General features: G+C 44.0%; 3 protein-coding genes across 8 annotated transcripts in view; all 3 read left to right on the top strand.

The window, feature by feature from the left end:
• LOC101585743 (immunoglobulin lambda-1 light chain) overlaps positions 1-15,985 on the top strand; it is a 734,743-nt gene that overhangs the window by 606,433 nt on the left and 112,325 nt on the right. The window lies entirely within an intron of this gene.
• Positions 1-15,985, top strand: part of LOC101592830 (immunoglobulin lambda-1 light chain-like) — a 475,660-nt gene that overhangs the window by 357,079 nt on the left and 102,596 nt on the right. The window lies entirely within an intron of this gene.
• Positions 1-15,985, top strand: part of LOC101586143 (immunoglobulin lambda-1 light chain-like) — a 289,018-nt gene that overhangs the window by 174,649 nt on the left and 98,384 nt on the right. The window contains exons 1-2 of one of the 3 annotated variants that reach the window (XM_023720906.1): positions 8,670-8,727; positions 9,054-9,338. The exons of the other annotated variants lie outside the window; for them this stretch is intronic. Of the exons in view, the coding sequence (XP_023576674.1) occupies positions 8,670-8,727; positions 9,054-9,338 (343 nt within the window). Of the gene's footprint in view, positions 1-8,669; positions 8,728-9,053; positions 9,339-15,985 lie in introns of those variants that run through there. 3 annotated transcript variants of the gene reach the window in all.

Raw genomic sequence — 15,985 nt, 5'->3', positions numbered from 1 at the left:
GATCAACTAAACAAAAACATTTCTAAAAAGATATCAAGGATGAATCACACTTCAGAAGAAATGGATTTCAGAGATATCTACACATGTTTTCTATCCTGCTACAACAAAATATACATTTTTCTTAGTAGTACATGAAGCGCCCTCCAAAACAGACCACATACTAGCCCATAAACATTCTTACAAATGTAAAATAATCAAGGGCTGGGGAGATGGCTCAGTGGAATAAGTGCTTTCCTGGCAAGCACAAGGGCCTGAGTTCAATCCCCACTTCCACCAAAAAATTAAAAAATGAAAAATAAAATAATCAGATTTCACATGTATATGGTCAGATTGATGGACAATGAACCTAGAAAACAAACACAAAAGAAACCACAGAAATTTTACAGACATCTGGATGTTAAGTACACATGACGAATACCCACTGGGACACAGAAGAAACCCAAGAAGAACGGAAACAAGTCCTAGAGTCTCCATATATTGTAAGCACAATGTAAAAGCACCTATGGGACAAAATGAAAGAAGTCCTGAAAGGCTGTTTATTTCTGCTTCTGTTCTCATCAGAAAAACACAGTGCCAAGAAGAATTTCATGATGAACATCGACATAACAAAAGGACACTTCAAACCCAAACCTACTTTACGGAGAGATATCATAAATATTAAAGTGGAATTAATGAGATTTAGACTGCAAAAATATAAAGAATCAATTAATAAAACACCCACCCTTAATGAAATGGTCAGAAGAAGGAGAGAAAAGACTCACATCCATGTAATTAGTAATGAGGAAGGTGAAATCACAATAGACACCTCTGAAATTCAGAAAATCTTCAGTAACAACTATAAAAAATTATATTCAAAAAAACTGAAGAAATGGATCGATCCCTAGACACACATGAATTACATCTGAGACAATAAGGCATAGCACTCCGAAAAGTCCAATAATAAGCAACTGAAAGTAAGGCAGCAATGAGAACAATTACCAACTAACAAAAGCTCAGAGCCTTATGAATTCAGGGCTGAGCTCTACTGGGCCTTCAGGGATGACCTGCAGTCACTGTTCCTCAAACTCTTTATTGACACTGAACAAAGGAGCACTCCCAGAGTCATTCCCAGAAGGCAGCTTTCCCCTGGTTAGAAAACCAGACATGAACTTAACTGAAAAAGAGATTTACAGAAAATCTCTTTAATTAACATAGACACAACAATCTTCAACAAGACATTCTGCAGAATGCTGAAAACTTTCACTCACCTGTGCTCGCAGCTTCAACACAGAAGAGCCCTTGGCTCAGTGATGAAATTCCCCTCACGTGAGGAGCCACAACCACCCACCCTCTTGAGGCCCTGTTTGTGCAGTGAGTGAAGCTGGAGCCTGGTGACTTCAGATTTGCTTTCATGTGTGTGTCACAGCTTCATCCACGACCTCAGACTCAAGAGAAAGAAGCGGAACAGTCCTGTCTGCTCCCTTCCAACATGAGATCAAATGTCCCACAGGAAGAATTCCAGTCAACTGGCTCCTACTCTATGGAGGAGCACTCCATAGAGTGCTGCAGATTGGCATACACATGTCAGTCTAAAGCATGCAGTGAAGGAACACCCTGGGTGCCAACAGTGGGTCTGGAAGGCTACCCTCTCCCTGTGTTATCACCTGAGTCCCACCTTGTACATCACAGAGCTCCTCCAGCACCTGCCATGGGTTAGGACTGCTTTACATCTTGGGCAGCCCTCCGTGGTTAAGGGACAAGACAGGGCTGGGAGGAAGCCACCCCAGCTGGGCCTCAGGAAGCAGCACCAGGGCCACTCCGCCAGCCTGGATCCACTTCTTCCTTGGTCTCCTGATTTGCTGCCAAGGTGTTCGCCTGGCTCACTCCCTAGCTGCCCTGATCAGGGACCTGGGACCAGGCTGTAGCTGAATCAGCCCAGGTAGGCTTGCCTGTATGTGCAGGATGTTTGAGAATCTGTAGCAAGATGGGGTGCTAGGACACAGATTCCCTCACTGTGCCCACTGGCTATTGTGAGCCTGGGGGACAGAGTACAGCTGCCAGGAGAGCAGGGAAGATAAGCTAATGTGCAAAAGCTGCACCCTCCAGCCAACTCCCTGGACAGAGATGGTCCTAGAGGGTGTCCTGTGTCCCTACAGGGTCCCAGCAGGTTACGCAGGTCAGGGGACAACACAGTTTCATGGAAAGCGGCCTTCATCTTCAAACCCACCTGGTATTGAGCTCTTTGCAGGTGTTCTGGCCCCCTCATATCTGACTCAGCCTTCATCACTGTTAGTATTCCCGGAACTGACCGCCCGGCTCTCTTGCCTGGGATATGACATTAAAAGCTGCAGTGTGAACTGCCACCAGCAAGGGCAGACCAAGCTCCTGTGCTGATCATCTGCTGGGATGAGAACTGGCCTGAGGGATCCCTGCTGGATTCTCTGGCTCCAAATCAGGGACCACAGCCACTCTGACCATGAGCAGGGACCAGGCTGAGGAGAAGGCAGCTGTCACTGTCAGATGTGGGACAGCACTGATGGCGCTCACAGGGACACAGACAGGGAGTGACCTAAACCAGCCTGTTTTCCTGACTTACTGCCTTGGTCATCCTGAGAAAAAGAGGGCTCTCTCATAGCTTAGCAGATTCTAGTCCTTCCCTCCCCTCATGTTCCTGATAGATGGGGTCAGGTTCCAGAATCTCTCAGGTTCACCTAATTCAGCATAACGAAGACTAAGACCTTTTGTATAACTTCATTCACCAGATTCTAAAGCTACAGAAATTCTGTCAACACAGGCCTGGTTTTTTATTTAAAAATAAATCATATTTCCTAATATTTACAGTAATGGTGATATTTTGTAAGACTATTTAAAGTTCTCAAGATTCCTACTGAGGCTGGTTGCCTGTTTTACAGCCCTAAATTAAATTGATATTAAAAAGTTTTAATATTGTATAAACAGATATGAAGGATTGGATTACAATCTAAGAACAGTGGTATTTAAAAACACCACTGTGATATCAAATCAAACAGTGCCATTTGATTTTGACATCTCATTTAAATATTGGCATGGTTGGTGGTGGCATACAAAGGGGTACAGGCCAGGAGAACTTCTTTATATTTGGGTCAACTTATTCAACACAGATATATTGTGCCCAAACTCTTCAGATAGAGTCACAATGATTTTCAGACATTATTTGGTAATATTAATTGGCTCCATCCAGATTGTGGGTTTATTACCTTGAAAAATTGTCACTAACTTTCAGACAAGTTAAATTAATTGGCTTGTTTTGATAGATAGGTCTTCTAAAGGAGGCTATGTAATAGCTTCTTCTTCCAAAATACAGGGTACAGGCTTCTCATACTATGATTAAAAATCAATTGCAAAAATAAAAGGGGAATCAATCCCTCTGACCACATTTGTCAAAATATATAATCCAAGTTTTAAAATTTTTAAAAAGAAAAAGTATAACAACATAAAGATAATTCAAGCAGGTGAAGAAAAAAAGCTAAGCTTCTGTAGAGGCTATGCTTGTGCTTTTCCAGAGAATGCTGAGTGATCTCTTTGGATACCAGAGTGTGCTGTCACGTGATACCATGAAGCCAGATCTGGAGAGGAAGTGAGCAATGATGGGCTAGATTCAACCGGAGGCCTATTTGAAGGAACTGGCAAAATACAAATCTAAGGTCTAAATAGGTGATACAGTCTAGAGAGCTAATGGAGCTGAAAATTGTCAATGTTCTTAGGACAAAATGAAACACAAAATATGCATAGAAATCATACAGAAAAGATTCTCTTCCTTACAAATTTTTCTGGTAAAAGATCTCTGCTAATTGACAAATAAGAAAATCTGACTAGTCTATTAATGAATATATTTTTTTAATTATCATAGAGTTAACTGCAGTTTAATTTGGTCAAGAATATATGCAAGTGTATTTTGATTTTCTAAAGATGTTTGTGTGTCTGTTGTCTTTTATTAGTTTATTTTCTTTCTTATTATGTTGAAATTTTATCTACTTGCTAAACAGTCTTGGTACACAGCTTGGACTCACAGTGATCCTCCTGTTTCAACCTCCCCAGTGCTGGGATTACAGGCATGTGCCACCCTGAAAAATTTTGAAGTCAATAATGTTTCTTCCATAGTATATTCATAATACTACTTTGAATATAGACTTAAAAACATGCTTTCTCCTGAGTTACCAGCTGATGTAAGAAACAGAAAATTAGTTTGCTAACCCCTGATTGAAGAATTAAGTGGGGCAGAGGGGGCAGGGAGATAGCTCAGTAGAATAAGTGCTTGCCTGGCAAGTGCAGGGTCCTGTGTTCAATCTCCAGTACCACAATAAATAAATGAATAAATAAATAAATAAGAATTAAGCCTATTTTAAAAACTCAGGGTGTAGAGAAATTGTTGATCAGAGATACAATTGGTGAATATATGGATGGCCAATTTTTGTTCAATAATAAGAAGCCTCCAATATATGTCTGGAGTCTCTTGGGAGATACTCCCAATAAAAGTATTTTGGAAAAGATAAAATTTTTCAGAAAAAATTGCAATAAGCTTTCTTTTGTTTGTGTGTTTGCATTGTTTTCGTATTTTAGAGAAGGATGTTCAGGGTCTCACTACTAGATTGGACTCAAAGTGATCCACCTGTCTATAGCCTCCCAAGAGCTGGGATTACAGGCTTACACCACTACAATAAGGTTTTTCATGAAAGATGCTATTAGGGCCTTTAAAAGAGTTAAGCAGCTTAAAGCAATTGCAAGTAGGTTCAGGGGCCGCAAGTTCAATGCCCGGGCCTGCAGTGCCGGCCATGCCCCCAGAGTGCGCTGAGACAGCAATCTACTTAAAAGACATGGTATGATATTTTCTCCTAGTATTAGAAACTTTAAAAAGTACATTTTCAATTGCCATTGATTTTATATCACTTCTTCCTTGTCTTTTACACACACACACTCACACACACACACACACACACACACATATATATATGAAAAATGTGTATATTACTCTACATAAGATTGATAATGTTTTGTAGAAATCTTCAATGACCTTTTAAATGGGTTTATCTGATATATTTCACATAATCCTGCATAACTACCATTTTGAGAGCTTTTTATTCTTTACCAAGGACCATACAGCTACTTATCTTGCCTTCTGGATTATGCTCTTTGTTATTTACTACATGCTACATCTGGAAGTATTAGAATATTTCAAGTTTGTGTAACTGGAAAATATTTCAACTTTTAGTTTTCAAAGGTATGTTTTTAAGAATAAAATTCAATGAGGACAGATTTTTTTCTTACAATCCTTTGAATTAATTAGTCTAGTTTCTTATGCAGTTGCTTTTTTTTTCTAATGTGGAATTAGATGCTATTTAATTTTGTTCTTCCATAGCTAATATTTTTATGTATATACTTTAATAATTTTTATTTATAATTTGTTTTGGACAATATCCCTTTTGTGTATCTTGCTTTGATTTTATTCATATTTCTTGTGAAAAAGGTTCAAATTTCTTGGAAATGTGGTGCTGTAATTTCAAATAAATTCAGAAATTTTATATCTTTAAATATTTATTACCTACCCCTTTCTATTTTGAGAATTCTAATTAAATGACTAGAAGTTTCTTGATTTTGACACAGAGTGAACTATTATATGACTAATCTGTAAAAAAAAGAAAAAGCAAAGAACAGACAGTTCAATTTTATCTTCTAAGGTGTTTCATACACAGATAGATAGTAACACGAAGCCGACTGCCTCCATCACAACATAATGTCATTCAGCTTCTCTTCTGAATGTTTCACAGATGAAGTTGGGAGACCAAAAATGAGAGAAACAGACAGGCCAAGAGGATAGCCAATATTTTGGCCCCGGCCATCCAAGGGTAACGAGGACTCAGGATACAAGAGAACCTCCGCTGTGACAACCTAAAATTCAGTTAAGTCCATGATTTTCTGATCAAAGAGATTAAGGACCACAAAGGAAAGTGATCCACAGTGTAGTGGGGGCCTAAGGACAGTCACCTGGAGTCAGACTGTCCCTCAGGTTTTCACAGAAAGCAACTTGGTCAAGTGATGGCTGTGACTTATTCAGACGGCTGGCAATGACAAAAGAGCTAACAGGTGCTGCTCTTGGTTCCCAGGTAAAGCTAGAGGAGATTTCACTAACCTTGATAGATAGCAAGAAGTTAACTTTTATTTGTACAGATCTCACCTTAACTTGGTCTTAACTGTCCGGCATAAAAGCATAACCATGAGAGACAAAATTCAGTGTCACAATAATATGTTACCTGTAAAAGGCTGAAATCATTAAGAACTTCTGACAGTTGCCAGCTGCACTGGGAACTCTCTACTGTTCTGGATTAATGGATTATGTAGTGCTGAACTGCTATATTCTGGTACTAAAAATCTTCGGACTGGCATCAAGAATGAAAAGGTCTTCTACAGTGTTCTCCAAACACAGCTTCTCCAACTGCAGCAGAATACTCACCATTCACACAGCAAAACAGAAAAGGGAGATCTTGGGAGCAGCTGAAGTTAAAAATTGATCATATGTGTGAGCACAGGACAAAGCCACAGTACCTAAAGCAGTCAAGCTGCCTCCATCTTGAAAAAGGATCCTGCTTCATCAGTGTCCCCTATTAGTCACTAGGTTACCTCATAGCATGTAAAACTAAGGTTGTACAGGTATAAATAAAGGCCCCCACTGTTGATCTTGGAGTCCTTTGCCAATCAGACATGGGCCACCACTAGATCTCAGGTACAGTCTGTTGTCTTTCTTTTCTAAATCCTCTTGTCATTTTCTCCTGGAACAACAGAGAGACCAGTGAATCCCAGCGGTGATGTCAGAGCACAGCTGAGCCTTAGACACAGAGCCCCCCGAGCTCCCAGGGCCTGTGCAGTTTGCGTCACTGTGCTCGGGGAAGGACCTGTGCTGGCTGGAGCTGTGTGGAACCTGGTACCAGGAAGACAGTAATACTTGCATTTTACAAGGGACTGGGGATTTGGCTCAGTGGTAGAATGTTTGCCTAGCAAGCTGAAAGCCCTGCGTTAGGTGCTCAGCACAAAAAAAAAAAAAAAAAAAAAAAAAAACCCTAAATAAATAAACCTCCCCTAAAAATTCAACAAGGACAGTTCACGTTTCATGAGAATAGAGCATCAGTTGTTGATAGCTGATTCTTTGTACAGTGGATCCATGAGGACTACGTGTCAATTCAAGGTTTCTTGTAAGGTAAAAGCTCATGAAATGACTGTTCCTGTTGATGCCAATCTGGACAATCCATCCTTCAGGACTCTAACCAGGCCCCAAGTGTGCAGGAAGTAGCTGCCACCCACAACACTGTTCACCCAACAAAACAAGCTGTTACCTCTACACCCTCTGTATGTGACTGAAAACCCGGAGAGGAGACCTGTCAACTCCACGGACCCAAATATTTACTCTAAGAACTAAGAAAATCAATAGCTGAGCAACAGGTTCTTTTCTGAGCAACAAGTTCTTTTCATGCCAGGAATGACACTGAGACCCTTGTCCGTGCTGGGCAGGTGCTTGTGCCACTGAGCTGTATCCCAGCCTGAGCACCAGGTACTTGGACCACATTGCACTGCACACCCTGGCCTCCAGTGATCAATTTTTAATGACCACCAGGAGGCAGCAGAGAATCACAGGTAAAGCTGATTGGGATGGAGTGGGCCTGGGCTTGAGAAATTCTAAGCTCAAGGGGTAGTTGACTACGTCCTGAGATCTGAAGAAAATAATGTCAGTTTTTTGCAACCCCATCTCTGACACATGCAAATTCTTCAGTCTCCTCATGTCCCTCAGATCAGACTTTGGAACACTTTGTCTGTTACACGTTCACCCCATCACCCCATTCTTCCCACCCCAGCTCATTCTCATCAGCTAAATTCTGCACTCCAGACCCCTCCCCCCAGAAAGGGTGATTTTACAAACAAGAATGTTTGTGACTTGGACCTGAGTCCCTCAAGTGAAGCTTCTATAACCTTGTTTTGTAAAACTGCTCTGCCGCGTACATTGATGTATGCATCCCGGGTTGGTGTGGCTCTCCTCCAATCCGGCCTTTGCAGAGTTTCTTACTCTGACAGAGGTCCAAGCTCAGCATTTCCCCTTGGACCACCATGTGTGCTGAAGTTCTACAGCTGGCTCACAGGACTGAGCAGTACATGCGGCACAGGCACCTGAGGTGTTTATGAGGAGCTCACATAAGGATAGTATTACAGCAACTCATCGGATCTCTAAAAATCATGTATGCTTAGCCCAGGAGGCATTTTATTCACACTGTGAGGCAGGGGTCCTTGATCTGAGACAGAATTTACACTTGCCTAAGTCTCTCCCAGTCATCTGTACAGTAGATTTATATAATGCAGACAGACTCAACTCTGGGCTCTTGGTGGCAAGCCCAGCCTGGTAATTAGGTCCGACACATTCTAGAGCACAGCTGTCATCTGAACTGCAGGACCAGCAGTTGAACAAGCACTCCATGGACTGATGCTGGACCTCAAGCTGCTCTCAGCCTTCTCTGTGCATCTGGGGCTTAGCCCTGCTCTGAAACCCACACAGCTCCCCCAGCAGCTGTCCTCAGCTTGAGCTGATTTGCATAACAAGCTGTGCAGACAGGGGATAAGAAAGGCCTGAGGGAACCCAGAGGAACCCAGCCTCAGAAGGAGAGCTTCCCTGGATGCCCTGCACCATGGCCTGGAGCTCCCTCCTCTTCAGCTTCCTTGCTTACTGCACAAGTACTGCTCCAGGGCTCCCCACCACCTTCACAGCCCTGGGCTCAGAGACTGGCCTGGCTCTGACTCTCAGCTCGGCGGGGCCCTGCCACTGTGGGAGGGACTGGGCTCCAGGGCTGAGATCCCCACAGTGTGCTCACTGTAGCTGCCCAGAGAGGGGGTGTGTCTGTTGTTGGGTTCATTGTCTCTGTCTTCTACTGTTGGCACTGAGATGGAAGTGAGGGCAGCTTCCTGGCCCAGAGGACCCATCTCCTCCAAGGCAGTGAGGATCAGGATCCTGGAAGGTTCTTCCATCCCCTCACTCACAACTCTCATGTCTCTCCCTGCAGGTTCTGTGGCCTCCTATGTTCTGACACAGCCATCCTCCATGTCGGTGACTCTGGGACAGACAGCAAGGCTGACCTGCGGGGGAAGCAACATTGGAAGTAAAAGTGTGTACTGGTACCAGCAGAAGCCAGTCCAGGCCCCCATGCTGGTCATCTATGGAGATAGCAACCGAGCCTCCGGGATTCCTGACCGATTCTCTGGGGCCAACTCGGGCAACACGGCCACTCTGACCATCGCTGGTGCCCAGGCTGAGGACGAGGCTGACTATTACTGTCAGGTGTGGGATAGTAGTAGCAGTGCTCACGGTGACACAGGCACATGGGGAAGTGAGACACAAACTCACCACCATCTGGCTCCCACAACCCCTCCCAGCCCTGCTCAGAGTAATAGGTGAGATCCTACCACAGGGAACAGAGGTGTCTCGGCCCAGCCCTGCTGTCACTTTGCTGAGACATGGGAGAGGTGTCCTGGACCTCTCTCGCTCATCTGCCTTCACTGTACCCTCAGCAGCACATGTTTATTGAGTAGAACTGGCAGCTCCTGTTCCCACAGAAAGCCATTCCATCCAACACTAAGTCTACATACTGAGGAGTATATTCCTGAGACGGGGTCTTAGTCACGGCAGCAGGAATATCAGGATCGTTCTAGGGCTAGAGGACTGCACTGGAGTGGTGTAAACTTGTAAATCTGTTAAGAAAGGCACTGATTGGAATGGGATCATGTTGAGACAAGAGGGGTGGCATGAGGGACACAAAGGGCCAAGACTTGAATTGGGTCTTGACTCAGAAATTGTTTTTTGATAGGCTACTACATTAGCCAGGTGAGAATGTTGGGCTCAAAGTGTAATAGGCGGAAGAGTTATGGTAGCGCCTCGCTAGGTCATGGCTTGACATTCATGGACTCACAGTTTGTAGGTTTTCTGTTTTTCAATGTACTTAGTGCAGGGTCTATAGGATCTCACTACACAGATCAGACTCATAGTGATTCTCCTGTTTTCAGCATCCCACACTCTGGGATTATAGGTGCGTGCCACCACGCCCAGTCTCAATCACCTTTTCATCACACCCTGGGTATGGAGCCAGCGCAGCACACCAGGCCTCAGGCCCCAGCTGGAGGTCCGTGCCTAAGCAGGCACTTTAGTCTGCTGAGCTATATGGCTGCCCCTTGCTGTTTTGGGGTTTTTTTCCCAATTATAATGAAAGTTTTATTTCACATGAAAATATAGACACTGAATCTTTAAGTACTCTATAGCACATGTCATCAAAATATATAATAAAAAGCTGTTGGAAATACAAGAACTTAATTTTTTAAAAAAGACTCACAGGTCTTATTCTAGGACAAGGGGACCAAAAACAAGCAAGACTGCGCAAGACCTAATTAATGAAACTGCCAATATTGGCCCAATGGATAAAATTCAAATTATCTACTTTCAAGTTATTAAAACAAAAAGGACATTCTTCTTAGGTGCCCAGGAAGCATTTATAGACCTTACCTCTGAAACAAAATCTTAAAAAGAAGAAATTGCACATAACATATTTCCTAAATGCAGTACCATAAGACCTAAGAATAAGAATACAAAATTGACAGAATTTTTTTTTTTTTTTTTTTTTTGGCGGAACTGGGGATTGAACTCAATCCCTTGCACTTGCCAGGGAAGCGCTTATTCTACTGAGCCATCTCCCCAGCCCCACAAATTTTTTAAAAACCGAATCACTATCAATTAAATCTTCATCCTCGCTGGTGTTTTAAAATTTTTTTTTTAATTTTTAAAGGGAGTACAAATTAGAGTAATATACAAAATGTGGACTTTTTCAACACAACCACTATCCAACCCTACTAAGTGCAATGGTAATAAAATAAATTAGATCAATTATTTCTGAAGCTCTTTAGTATTCCACTTAAGATATGATGGAAATTTACAGAAGAGATATTTCAATGACAAGTGTAAAACACTGGTACAAAATCTTCAGAAATATGTTCTCATTAATGCTGGGTGAAAAGAACAGAGTTTCTTCTTGTATTGGGCTGCCTGAAAAAGTTAGAGATGGATTTTCCACTATCAATGTGGAAAGGACACATGAGACCCCTCTGAGGATTCATATTGTCATAGGACAGGGCTAGACTGGCGCTAACAGGTAACAAATGTTTGAGTCACCTGCAGTGGGAAGTTCTGTCTCCACCTGTGGGACACAGGTGAAGCCCGGAATGTGTGGTGCTCATGAGGCAGACGTGGGCACCCTGGCCTCCTGTCTACACAGCTTACAGCGACTTCATGCTGCTCAATCCTAGAAACACAGGGTCCACCTCACAATCATCAGGGCTGAGGGGACTAATGCACATGACACACTTGTCCCAAAACCAAAGGACAGAATTAGGATTGTGTCATGGGGCCTTGCCCTATAGTCCAGGCTCTTTTATCCCATCCCAATTCCTCCATGGCTGCAGCATCTACTGGATAACACTGTGCACACAGCAGAGTGACAGGACGCTGTGTCTCACGTGCAGAGCCCTCCGGCTCTGGGCCACACAGCCATTTTGAAACTGTCATTCATACTAATATTCCAAGAAATGCAGCCCAAATATGAACTATGCCATGCCCTGAAACCAGAGTGTCCTACAGGCTCAGGGCTTACTTTATCCTTCTATTTTTCTGCAGGATTTGGCTCAGATATCTCCAAACTCCTGCAGCTTGGACTCTAGCAACTCCTTAATTCCTGTCATTGAGAGACCAAACATTGATGTTTTCCTTTCTTCCCTCTGCAATGCATGGGTTTCTCCAACATTTCATTATATTTGTCACATCATGTACTTTTGATCCAATTTTCACTACCAACTTGATCCTTGGATAGTTGTCCTAGATGTGTACGTGGCCCAAGTCCCATGGACTATGTTATCAAAGGGAAAGGAGACTGGGTGCAGGTAGGTAAAATAATGCCTAAGTGCACTGCTGTCCATGCCACGGGCGTACTCATTGCTTCTGATTCTGCCTCCTAAAAGGGACAGGGCTCCGCATGTGCATCAAATGTGGGGACTGCTCACCTGCACCTGCAGACCTGTTATTCTGTGTCACGGCTCCCAAGGATGGTACCCAAGTGTTGAGTGAGGTATCTTCCTGTGGGAACCAGCTGAACTGTACTTCAGCCTCCCCTGATCTGCTCAACCATTGTGGAGAGCAGGCCAATAAATTAAATGACTGCAAAAATCAAGCTTGGCTGGAAGTCTTTCTAGGCAGCTCTAGTGTATGCCATATCTCATCCTAAATCAAATTGTGTTTTTGTTTTGCTGAGGAAGTTCAGAGTCATTCAGATAGGAAAGATTTAAAATTCATCATGTAGAAAAAAGTACAGAGAAGAAATGGTTGAGAGTTTTCCAATCATACGCTCTGTGCTCAGATAGCTGACTCCTGCCCTACAGGGCAAAAGCAACAATGACAAACATAGAGATGTGTGTGGCTTTACTCCATGACGTTTTTAAAACATGGGCAGCATCCAAAGTTTGCTGACCAAAACTTTAAAAGTACCCTCCAGGCTTTGTGGCCTCCTTTTGCAGCACATTCACAGAGAGAAAGTAGGATCTGGTGGTTACAAAGGACGCCTCTCATCCTTTAAACTGTTGGAGTCAGAAATTGTGTCCCAGAGATGGGAAAACTGACCAGCACACCCAGCCTGGATGTCCCTGCAGGACACCGGCCTTGGAGTCCTGGCTTCCTTTTGGGGGACTCAGGAAAGGGGCTCAGCAGACAGTGTTTGTTGGGAGTCCCAGGTCAGAACAGAAGGAAACTCCTGCTTTCAGCAAAAGGACCACCAGGAGGATGCAGCGCTCCCCCACGGCGCAGCCCACGTGTGTGTGGAGAGCGGCAGTAGTGTTAATACTAACGATAGCGGTGACGTCAGTGATGCGGATACGAACACACAGCGGAGTTCCAGGTGCAGAAACACCAGCAGGCTGTCATTGCTGTTGTCAGAGAGAGGATCACGGAGGTCCTGACGCCTATATACGAGGACAAGAATTTCAGCCCTGATTACAGTGTCACGATGTTTCCTAAGCTCCCACATGTTTTCCAGAGGCCTCCAGCTTTTTGTAGGCTCCGTTTTGCTAGCAAAACACAACAGAGAGCATTTTCAGTCCCGATTGATTGATGGGAGCCGAGCCTCTGCATCTTGGTGTTCTGCTAGCCCTTGTCCAGAATTCTAGAAAATAAAAAATAAGGGCCTCTTGGGCACAGGGCTTAGGCAGAAGCTCAGAGAGCTGCCCCAGGGAAGGGAGAACAGATTTGCATCCCTTGCTCCTCCCTTCTCAAAAGCCAAAGACAGAATAAGAGGGGCACCTGCAGAGTCCTGGCCCAGCTGGGTGGCCCAGGACAGAGCTCTTGCAAGCACCTCCCCACCATGGACTGGCTCCCCTTCTGCCTTCTGCCCCTTCTTTTCTCCCCAGGTCAGAACACCCAGGGTACTGGGGAGACCTGCTTCCCTCCAGGCTCCTGGGGCAATCCTTCCAGTTCTCCAGAATGCTCAGTGTCTCTCCTACTATTCTGTATCCTCAGGTCTCTGTGGGCTGCCCGTGCTGACCCAGAATCCCTTGGCCTCGGCCTCCCTGGGAGCCTCCATCAAGCTCACCTGCACTCTGAGCAGTGAGCACAGCAGCTTCACCATTGAGTGGTTTCAGCAGATGCCAGGGAGAAGCCCTCAGTACATAATGCAGCTGAAGAGTGATGGCAGCTCCAGCAAGGGGGACGGGATCTCTGATCGGTTCTCAGGCTCCAGCGCTGGTGCTGACCGCTACTTAACCCTCAGCGACCTCCGCTCAGAGGACGAGGCTCAGTATTACTGCGGAGTGAGCCATAGCACTGACAGCCAGAGTGGGTAAGCCACAGTGACACAGACAAGGGAGACGTGAGACCAAAACCTCCCTCCTGTGCCTCTTGCTCATTAGGGCCCTTCTGTCCCTACCCTGTGAGGTTCTTCTTCATGCAGAAGTCCTCATCCCACATCTCTGCTCCCAACATATCACTAGGGAGAGGTCAGCTGGAATCACAATTGCATAAATTTTCAAAACGCAACTTTCCTTTTTTCCACAGCAGCCAGTGGAGACAATGTCAGGAGAGGCCAGACCAGCCTGGGGAGGAGACATCCCGTGAGAGTGGCCTGGCTGAGGTGACCGGGTCTCCTGGAATCCATGAGGCCTTCAGGGCCTTTGTGGAGCTCTAAGTGGTGACAGGACATGGATTGAGGGTTCCCAAGGTGCAGGTGGTAGCTGGCCTTAGGGAGCTAATCTGGTCACTAGGGAGCAGCAGGATCCTGTCGGGGTGGCGGCTGGGGAGCCAGGGAACGAGGAGGAGGGTTAGCATCGGTTCAAAGACAGTTTTTGAGAATGAGCAAAAGATTTTAATATATGTTTGGTTAAAGATACGGAGGTGTCAGGGAAGAATATTTACATTCACTCATTTGTAATCAAATAAATGAAAAGAAAATCACAGCACACTGTCACGCAGCTCTTTTGTATTTTAAAAATTTTAATACATGTGTTTAATCCCATATGTAATCACATCCTTCCACCCTGTTTCCTTCCCTTAGAACTCCATCATTCCTCCCTCTCTTCCCTTCCTCCTGTCTAATGTCATCCTTTCTATGACATCTGTGTTTTAGTTTGTGTGTAAATTCCACAATGTGTAGAAAACGCGCAGTAATTGTCTTCCTATGTCTGGTTTTCACATGACACGATCATTTCTATTTCCATCAATACTTCTGGGAAAAAATTGCATTCTTCTTTCTGACTAACACTCCACTGTGTAGGAATGTCAGGCTTTCTTTTAAACACTCATCCCCTGATTCCCCCTCTTACCCACTAGTCATGCCCCAGTCTCCATGGCTGTGCCCAGATCCCAGAGCTCTGCCAACTCCCATTCCTTCGGGTATATTCCAAGGCACAGCACGGCTGGATATAGATGTTCTATTTTTAAATTTTTAGTTCTTTCAGAAACCTTACTACTTCATTTTTTTTTCCAATGGTGTCTGTACTGGTTCTCATTAAAAGTGCTGACCTGATCCTTTCTCTTTGCTTTTTCATTCCTTTAAAAATCTTTTTATTACTGCATGGTCTGCATGCCTACTGATCGTGCTCCACTTAGGAAAACGTATACATATTTGCCTCTTGCTGATTTCTATGCTCCTCACCCCTCCCACATCTGCCCCTCCCTTCTTCCCCAGGTTCCCTTTCCAACATTGCAGAGTCCACCTACACATTTCTTAACATGGCACTTCTATTTTATGCTTTATTCATAGTTAGGTCCCTTATGATATGGAACCCATGAGATATTTAACCTTTCGTGTCTGTCCACTTTCATGTAGCATCATAGTCTCAAGGTACATCTATTTTCCCCACAATCAACTAAAATTTATCTTTTTATGGCTGAATAGCATTCCCTTGTGTATATGTGGCACATTATCTTTGTTGATTGATCATTTGATACACACAGGGGCTCCTTCCAAGTTTCATCTGTTGTAACCTGTGCTACTACGAACTTGGGGCGGGCGGATTGCTGTGGTGTGAAGACCTCAAATCTTTGAAAAAATACATGCACAGGAGAGCTATAGCCTGAATTTCTATTGTTATTCTTTTGAGGTGTCTCACAGTGTTGAATTTCAACGTGTTTGCCGTTGTTTATATTCCCACCAACAGTGCACAAGGGCTCTTTTTCCCCCCTCGACAAGATCACCAGCATTTGTTGTTTTTTGAGTCGCGGGTTGTCCATGCTAATCAGAGTGAGATGCAATCTCAGTGTTCAGTGGAATTTCTCTAAAGGTCTGAGTGGCAGACAAAACATTTTTGTATGTTTTGGTTATTTTAATTCTCCTTTTGAGACGTACCTCTTCCATATACAATATTCCATTAACTAGAACCCTAACACAAGCAGGAGGAGCAATTTTCTCCAGAT

Source organism: Octodon degus, unplaced genomic scaffold (assembly GCF_000260255.1).
Source record: "Octodon degus isolate 3935 unplaced genomic scaffold, OctDeg1.0 scaffold00079, whole genome shotgun sequence".
Classification (NCBI taxonomy): Eukaryota; Metazoa; Chordata; class Mammalia; order Rodentia; family Octodontidae; genus Octodon; species Octodon degus.
Note: the sequence above shows the minus strand (reverse complement) of the source record. Positions and strands in the feature narration are given on the sequence as shown.